Source organism: Drosophila suzukii, chromosome 3 (assembly GCF_043229965.1).
Source record: "Drosophila suzukii chromosome 3, CBGP_Dsuzu_IsoJpt1.0, whole genome shotgun sequence".
In the NCBI taxonomy this organism is placed as follows: Eukaryota; Metazoa; Arthropoda; class Insecta; order Diptera; family Drosophilidae; genus Drosophila; species Drosophila suzukii.
Window position 1 is genome coordinate 76,409,584 of NC_092082.1, and position 9,485 is coordinate 76,419,068.

At 40.1% G+C, this 9,485-nt stretch overlaps 1 protein-coding gene across 1 annotated transcript; it reads right to left on the reverse strand.

Moving 5' to 3' along the window:
• Positions 1 to 1,966: 1,966 nt before the first annotated feature.
• On the reverse strand, positions 1,967 to 5,775 carry Sdr (Secreted decoy of InR). The gene is made up of 7 exons (XM_036818189.3): positions 5,030 to 5,775; positions 4,166 to 4,703; positions 3,962 to 4,109; positions 3,503 to 3,898; positions 3,229 to 3,445; positions 2,909 to 3,165; positions 1,967 to 2,841 (listed from the first exon to the last, which is right to left on the reverse strand). The coding sequence occupies exons 1-7, from the start codon at positions 5,564 to 5,566 to the stop codon at positions 2,343 to 2,345; spliced, it is 2,592 nt and encodes an 863-aa protein (XP_036674084.3). The 5' UTR covers positions 5,567 to 5,775; the 3' UTR covers positions 1,967 to 2,342.
• Positions 5,776 to 9,485: the final 3,710 nt, after the last annotated feature.

A 9,485-nucleotide genomic window follows, 5' to 3' on the forward strand; every position in this document is an offset into this window, starting at 1 on the left:
GATGTCATTTTGTTCCTATTGAATACCCCAAATTGATTGTAAAATCAAAAAAGGAATAAACTTATTGTAAAACTCTATTATTTTTGTTTAAATCTTAACTGGCTCTATAAATTCTATTATTGAATACCCAAAAATTAAATCTAAGACCTTTGAGCAACACTAGTTTTATATGTACGTTGTGCACTCTGTTATATTGTCCGACTGACAGACTGACTGACGAACGGACCGAAAGACGGACGGACTGCTAAACTGACGCACCGACATCGCCGAACCGCACCCAAAGTGCTTGGCCTGGCAAGTGCATAGATAACAAACGAGTGCAAGGATAACGAGGCTACACGGCAAGGACTACGTCTGCGAGCACATCCACAACTACAACTGCACAACTACAACTATGGCTACGGAAATAACGCGAAAAATGGCGCAACAGTAAGGGCGATGGGGAGACAGTGAAATATTGAAATACAATTGGTTTAGGATAAGATCACACACAACCCTATATCTCCCCTTTTTTGGCCCCATAAGGACCCACAGGATGGCACTTAAAGAGGGCGCCAAGGGATGTGGGATAAGTGGTTTTCAGTTGGCTCACATTTCGCTTTAAGTCCAGCCAGTTGATTTAAATGGGCTACATCAAATATTGAATAAGAGATTAGTTGCCCAAAGCTTGTCATACTTTCAGTAAAATTAATGGGGCTAGTCAGCAGTGGTAACAATTTCACTGAGGAAAAGAACTTTACTTTAAAACAATAATGGATGATAAATGCTATTGTATATTTTTGACCAAAGAGAACTTTATATTTATAATGGTGAGTCCTTCTTTAACGATGAATAAATTGTATTTTGATTATAGGATCTGTTTAAAAGTATTATAAAGGTAATTATTATTAGTTATAATCGAAAAAGTCATTGTTAAAATTGAAAAAGTATTGGGGTAGTATTATCTTTATATTTAAAAATACAATTTCATAACGCCTTAACAAAGTGTTATGACATTTTTTTCTTTATTTCGGGAATACTTTGGATTTGATTTTGGTTCAAGTACAATTTTCTTTTAGTGCAGGCTCAAGAGCACGAAAAGGGATAGTCGAAAGGTAACCCCTTGAAGTACTTTGCTCGCGACCTCGCCTTCATCTGAGGTAGTTAAATTGCGCGTCAGTGTCAGCGGCAGAATTGAAATCCTTTTCCTCTGCAGGCACTCTCAGCGACCTTTCTTCCCCCACCTAGTTTTCCATACCCCCTCGTCCGGAATCTGCGTCAATCACGAACCGCTTTTCCCCATTGAGTGGAACACGTTCTCATGGAACTTTTCCAGCTGCGCCGAAAACTTGGCCACAAACAAGGCGACACATGACACGTACTCGACTTGACTCCCATCGAGTCTCGACTGGTCTCTTTTCCCCCACTATTCCGGTGGCTTAGTTCTAGTTTTTGTCAGTGTTTTAAAGTTTAAAGCTCTTTTGCGGCATATTTGCATATTAAGTGGCATGCGTTGGAAGTTCCAGGCTGCCTCCTGTCGTTAGTTTGGCCTAGGCTTATGTCATAGCCATAGCCAATCCTCAGCAAGGTAACCGCTTTTTGGGCCAAGTTGAGGATCTCAACAGTCGCTGCTGTCAGTGCGTGATTTTCCCTTTGAGCGGTTTCGGTTTTCCAGCCAAACTGCGATGATATCCCACTAAGCCCAACGAGCTGATAAGTCAAATTAGCATAGATTGATGAAAACATTTTGTCGCTTGTCGAGGATTTGTTTGGCATTTACACATTTACAATACATTGCGAGGAACATGAAGGCAACTACAGTCACTTGACTTACAATACTTAGTTGGGCCCATATGACGCGGCACTAAAATGAGAACTTAAAGGAGTATTTTTAATTAATGAACTTAACATGATCGACATCTCAACAGTTTGTAATTACTACAGGTTTCTAATTTCTACAAATTTACTGGTTATAATACATTTAAAATAGTCATTAGTAAAAAAATACAAAAAAAGGTCAACGGAAAGAATACATCAACACAAATTTAAGCAGAAGATATTTAAATTCACACATGAATATTAAATTAATTGTAGTTTCGAGAACACCCAAACATCAAAAGAACTACTTTTGGTGAAATTAATAAGAGTACACTGATCTTCAAGGTACTTTTCCTTAAATGTTGGTTTTCTTGTTTTTGAGTGTCAATACCAAACCTTCTGTGTCAAATGTTGAAAACAAAACAGCTTCATTGCATCGTCAAGTTCTTTTCAAAGCCTACTGTCATATGGGCCTAGCATTTATCACTTGTCAGCTAATACAAAACGGTTTTGATCGCTGGGCTGGAATGGTTAGTCCATTAAAACTAAACACCCAGTATGTATGGCTCGGACCCGAGGCTCCCAGTCTTGATCAGATATTCCGCCGGAGTGGAACACCCGTTGACCACGCCCTCGACACAGGCGCGTACTGTGATCCTGTAAAAGGTTTCCGGTTCCAGCTGAGTGAACCGGTAGGAGTGCTGATTGGCCCGCACCTCGATGCCATCCAAGGGCTCCTCGACGATGCATTTATCCTCCACTTGCTGGACGACCGAGGCCCTGGAGTTCTGGCATTTGGGCGGGGCGTGACGGATCCGATACCTTTCCTGGTCCAAGTCCTGGAGGTTCCGCTGCCTTATCTCGCTTTTCAAGCGATATCTCTCGTAGGTTAGAGCAGCCTTCTTCTCCTTTTCAATGGTTTCATTTGTGGGAGCTGGAGTTGTTGGCGCCGGAGTGGGGGGCTCTTCCTCCTTCTTGAGGGACAAAAGATGCTTGTAGTCGACCACTTTTTCAAATTCCTTTCGACGATTAATGTGATAACGCCTAAAAATAAACAATACATATCCTAAGAAACTAAATTTTGTAATATTATACCATTACTTAGACTTACGAAACATAAATGAGGTTGGGCAGTGCATCTTCATAGGTTATCTGTTCCTTATTGTAATAGTCCTCGTCATCCGGCTGAGGACCCGAATCGTAGGGCTGTACATCAACGCACTCACAATCCAAGTCTTTGGTATTTAAGGACTCCGAAATCAAAAAGTTTTTGTCCTTTTGCTCCTTGGTGCTATTGTGCTTCTCAGAGAATACAATATATTTCGTAATGATTCCGTTTGGACGTCGGGGTGGCCACCAGTTAATGAGCTGTAAAGGAATAAAATTAACAGACATTAATATAAATATATTGGTATATTAAGAGTTACTAACAATTTGGGAACTAGTTTCCGAGTTGCCAAATATCCGAACCACAGGACTTGGTCTATCGGGTAACGTTTGGAAGTAACCAATTTTTGAGTAGGCGTCCATTTGAATATGATATTCGGTTCTGGTGAGGGTCTTCACAAAATAAGCATACTGCGTATAGGGCTTCAGGCCGCTTATCACATGACGTCGACTCTTGTTGGGCGAAACATCCATCAGCCAACTGCAAAATATTAATAGACTATAGATCAACTCGGAATTGGGGGAGTTTCACACCCACTTGTCATGACCGCAACCATGCCGACCATCGTACATAGTCACGTTCTGCAGCGGGGCTTCCTTGTAGTAATACGAATATCCTATTAGCGTTTCCATGCCCTCCCAGTCCATATAGTCCAGGATAATGCGTACCGCAGTGGAATTTAAATCCTCCACTTTGGGGGTGAGGGACCGCACTCCATCGCCACAAATCACGCGTTCGCCGTTCGAATTGGGGGACACATCTGCCACAGATATATTCTCCCCGCTCTTCAGGGAACTCTGCAACTGGTGGATTTTTTCGTAGCACAGGCGTGGATTCAGGTGGAAGAAGAGCATGCCGCGCTGAATGATCACCTGGTGATTGGGTGGCCAGATGTGCTCCAAATGGTAGTTGTTGACCACATAGAGGGCGTATCTAAAGAAGAAAAAATGTTATTAAGGTAATTATATATGTTATAATTCGAGATGATAAACTCACTTGTTTTCCACCAGCTTATCCCCTCTTATGGCATCCAAATTCTGCAGAAATGTGAGTGACATAAGCTGGGCAGAGTGTATTACTTTCAGATAGCCAGTGATCTCTTTAACACTGACCAAGGCATATTCCAAAGCTTCTACTATTTTCTCTGCAACATAATGTATAAAATATAAGCTATAATGTATTAATAATATCAGAACAAACCCTTGATGTTAGTCAGTTCAATGGTCAGAGAACCATTGATGGTCACACAGTCCTGCAGATTCTCCAAGTCCGCTGCACTCTTGATATGGAAATCGCCCTTACAGTCCACCTGACAATAGATCACGCCCTTGGCGTCCGGAACCTCCTTCTGATTTCCGGGACATTTCTTCACACACTGCCAGCCCCGTATCAGGGGAATCCTTCCCAGGTCCCGACACTCACTGCCGACGATGCAATTTCTCTTGTTGATTTCGTAGCTGGCGAAACACTGATTCATACAGCCCATTTTTCCCTGCAAATTGCCACATAGGGAGCAGTTTAGGGAGTAGCACCCAGTGACACAGTTGCGATCGCAACACTTTCCCGCCTTGTCGCACCCGTTCTGTCCACAGGACTTGGGGCAGTCATCGGAACGTGGTGGTCGAAGTCGAAGTTGTGGGGTGTTCACATTCCAGCACTTCTCCGAGGAGTTCTTCTCAATGTCGAACTCCGCTGTCAAACTGCCACACAAAGGACACTGGCTGGGTGGTCTGTTGTGCTATGGATAAACAGATAATTAATAAAGTACTAAAAACAAACCTATTCCATCTATAAACAAGATTGTGAACATACAATTAAGACAAAAACTATTCTTTAATCTGATCTGTACTAATTTTACAATTTAAATGTTTATCAAAGCACTCGTAATGATGATAAACTCGTAGATTTAGTTTAGTGCGAAATATAGATTATTAAAATACATTTATAAATAATACGTAAAATAATATGAAGAAATATATCTTTGAAAATAAATGCATTATATGAAAATAAACAAATGCCTTTCGAGCTACATAAATTCAAAACAACATAGTAGTTAACACCTACTTTTAAAGAGAAGTGCTGCTGAGTTGAATTGCCCATCACGTACACCCAGTCGACGGTTTCCACGAAGCACAGCTGGGGATTCGATTCGATGCGAATGGAGCCCTTCTGGATGCGCAGCAGCTCCACTAGACCGACCTCCCGGAGGTTCCGATTCTCGTAGACCACCAGGCCGTACTCATCGAACAGCAGGGTGCGACCCCGAATGATCTGCAGTCGGGGGAATATCGACTGGAGGGAGATAAGTCCTGTGCAGCGATACACCATTAGATAATCACTGATCTCGGTGACATTGGTGGCCAGCGATTCGAAGCTATAGTTGCCGGCTAGAACTGTCAGATCCACATAGGCCAGTCGTATGTGACCCACCACGTGCGTACAGTTCTCCAGTTTCCGGAAGTCCGCAATATTATTTATTTCCAGCGACTCACAGGCGGTACTCTGGTCATCGGATCCGCCGAAAACCGGCCACACGACGCCGAGAATCAACAAAAACAGCGGGATCGGAATCGGAATCGGGATCGGGAGCAGATGCCCCATGCTGCCACCTGACACTTCCAATTGAGAGCACTTGACCCGGGCGATAAGGGGGCTCTTTCGATCAATTAGCGCGCCCACTTGAATGTCAATGTCGTTTTTCTCGCTCGATCTCGCCGATTTCGGGCACAATCACATTCGCTCTATATATTCCGATTTTGATATTTTTTCCGCTTCTTAGAAAGAGTTGCTTTCGCGGCAACGATTCGATTTGGACTGATACGATACGATGCCATTCGAACGGCGTTCTCTGCCTTCGATCTCTTCAATTAGCCTCTTCTTTCGGGTCTCACTTTGTTTTGTTTTATTTTATTTTGTTCTGTTTCGCACTGTTATTTCTTTTTCGTTTTCTAAACCCTTTGCTTACGCCAGTGGAAAAATTCGAAACTTAAGGAACATGTGGGAAATAAACTATATAAACAACTCTATTGTTCTTTTAATCTTCTAATGTAGTGAATTTGTTATTTATTTTCCATTTACAAAATATTTTTGATATCGGAATAATAAATACCTCATCAGTAAATGAAGGGGATGAAAAGTTCTATTGATCCTATTAATGTTCTATTGTAGAGTTTTTATTATTTATTTTCCATTTACTGAATAATCATCATATTATATAATCATCATTGTCATTTTAAACATTTAAAAGAATTTTACAAATCGATTTTTTTTAAATAATCTTAAATCTTAAAAAATAAAACATATAATTTTAAGAGTTCTTAAAGCTATTTCTTATATTATATATATTTTTTTGCCTGGTGTATGAGAACGCCATGAGAATGGAGAGCAAAGGCGGTGGCTGTGCTGAGAGAAGACGGATGGTTTTGGTGGGGAGAAAACTCGCAATATTTACGTTAATGAAAATAAACATTTATGGACATCCCAAATATTATACATGCCTCTCTGCTACCAGCTTGTTTTTTATTGCCTGTTTTCCGAGATTCGGTAGCCACTTTGGCACTTACTTAAAGAAATGGGTGCTATAAATACCTTAATCGAACTAATTACAGTCGACTTGGAATATAACTTGAAGATATTTTTGTACCCAAAGTAAAGCAGCGAGAATTGCTAAGTTCTTCAAAATAAACCCCCTTAAAAATTCCTTGTACGCCACTGTTTCATCTGGTTGGGGCGATCACTTCACGCATCTGCTACCTTTCACGTTTTTCTCATTGCCGTTTCCTTTTTGCCGGCAGCCCAAAAACACTTGTTACTTCTGCATCCGCAACTGCCCCCCTGCCACGCCCCCCGCCCCGCATGACCTTGCAACAGTCTGCGAACCGGTTCAGACTACCCCCTCTCCCCCACCACCCCCTCCCCCTACGACGTTCTTACCCTTTTTTGCCCCAGAGTGCATACTTTGTTTTTGCCTTTGTGCAGAAATTAAATTGCACCGGCGAACAATTCAATTAGCGAAGGCGAAAAAACAGCAAAAATAAGAAGGGGCAAAAAAAAACGAGAAACCAAAGCTGAAATCCAATTGCAGGAGTAGTGAGCAGTGAACATCGCGCAATTGGCAGTTCATTAAAGTGCAAGTAACGCTTACGAAGCTCAATTGGAAGCGGGGAGAATTTCTAAATTTAGCTAGATGCAAATTGAATAAGGACACCAGAGCTTCAACAATTTACGAGTATAAATAAAACGCTTATTATTTGATATTTATTTTAGCCATCTAGGGAAAATAACCATTTCTATATTTTAAAGAGCAAACTTTAGCAAATTATATGTCAGTATTCAACATTATTAGTATATATAATATACCACTTATTGTGGTTTCAGCATCTACTGAAAGTATATTAATATTAAACATAAATGGCTTCATAATATCCTAATACTTATAATTAATAAATTATTATTTGAACTATAATCTACTTAGTCACATAATATTTTCCTAATGACAATGCAGCTTAGACAATTAAAATCAACAAAATGTAATAGACATTTAAAATGAATATATTTATAATTTGACTTCTTAACCAAGATTATGTTTATTTCTTATTTATCATAGCAAGTGGTAAATAAACAGATAGTTTTGGAAAATAAACACACTTGTTCAATGGATTTCATAGTTATTTTTAATTTTTAGAGCACATGCAGTTCTTTCTAATACCATAGAACAAAAATCAAAAAGTGCATCAATTTTAACGAGCGTCAAATGCACAAATTCGCACAAAAACACCAGCTGCACCAAACAAAAAATCGCGGTAAACGTGTGAAAAAGCCACACAGGCATAACTATCAATGATTTTTCCGTTAGCTGATGCTCTTTTTTTGGTTTTTGCTCCCCGACTGCGAATCAATTTTCGTAGTAATTTGTAGAGCCTGCGCTGATGTGCAACGCGCGGAATTTAATGCAGCATCCTTTCCGGCGGCACGTCAAACTATGAGCACCCACACCAATGCACACTCGAACCCACACAGCCAGAGGCGCCAATTATTGAATATGCCAGGAGCACAGAGGCGGTGGTTTCAGGGGGTTACGGGGGTCTGGGGAATCCGTCAGCGTTGGTAATGTAGCTACTTCTTTTTTTATTATAAATCATTTCCTATATATTTATATATTGCCAGGTGTACTTTATTATAATCTAATGATTAATGATCTAGTTTTTTTGGTTTTAAAATTCTTTTTAAAGTTTCCCCTTAAAAATTGAAACACAGATATTATCATATAGATACAATTTTTTTTAAGATTAAGTGTGATAATATTTTGTGTAACTTTTAAAATTAGTTTCTATATTTTCACTGATCAAAATTTTACAGATAGCTTAACATTAAGTTTATAGAAAATATTAAAATCATATACTCAAGATCTGAACTTTATATATTGTCATTAAATTCTTTTTATAGTTACCTTTAAAAATTTAATGAATATCTTTGTTTTTATTTATAAAAATCTAATTATTTGAAACTACAATAAAATTGCTAAGAATAAAACAACAATATTATTATTTTAAAAATAATTAAAAATGTTGAAAATGCTTTTCCAAAAGTACTTTGTAAACTGGGGAATCAGAAATAGTTTCTCCAATTACATGCCACCTTATTATAAAGTTTAGAAACTTTTTAATTACTATTGTTATAGAACATGCAAATGCCCTTTCAGCCAAGTGTTGCCACCACTGATCCGCTTAATTCGCACGGGAGTTGCAAGATGGCGATGAGGAGGCGGAGGACTCCAGTCACCGGAGTATCGGAGGCGGCAAACACGTAACGCCATTTTGCGGCGCGTGATGGGAATCGCTAGCGAGGACGTGTGCATATGCCTACACAGGAGCTGGAAAAGCGGGGAAAATCGGGAAACCCTTAGCGAGGAAAAGAGATGGGGGACATAAGTCAGCCTGTGAGTCGGCGGTCCACGCACGTCCTTGCATTTAAGTGCCAAATTAGGAGGAGGCCTTGGCCAGCGAATCCTTGCACATGGCTGTGGGTCATAAATCAAACGGTCGATGCAATTTATGGCCCTGCCAATTCAATGAGCCACCGCCACTGCTGCTGCTGTCTCATCATGACCCATTACTATTATTATTGCTGTTATTATGGAGCCCAACTTGAGTCCGGGAATTAATTAAGTTTGCTGAAAAATGCAATCCGGCAAATAGACAATGGCAGCAGCTGTTCCTTCCGCCTTTCTTCATCTCCTTGGGATCCTTGGAATGCCATGGGTCCAGCTGGAGTAGTTGCCTCCTGATTGATGTGGCACCTCGCAGCAGCTGACAGGATATCCAAGCCTTCTGGCTGATGCAATTGGACACATGACACAGCAAGCTGCATGGAAAGTTGGCCAGAACTCTGGTCCAGAGTTGCAAGAGTTGCTAGAGTTTCTTCAAGGATAGAAATAAATTTAGGTAGAAATAATGTTACTTAATAGGTAGTCATATGAAATTATTTAAACACTATACAATTATTGCTGTAAAAATACATA

Excerpts from the sequence above, each read along its gene's own strand:
- Sdr (XM_036818189.3), bottom strand. The coding sequence starts at position 5,566 with ATGGGGCATCTGCTCCCGATCCCGATTCCGATTCCGATCCCGCTGTTT. Across the intron at positions 4,110-4,165 it reads TGAACTGACTAACATCAAGG|AGAAAATAGTAGAAGCTTTG; the intron begins GTTTGTTCTGAT and ends ATTATGTTGCAG. Across the intron at positions 3,446-3,502 it reads CATGGTTGCGGTCATGACAA|TTGGCTGATGGATGTTTCGC; the intron begins GTGGGTGTGAAA and ends AATATTTTGCAG.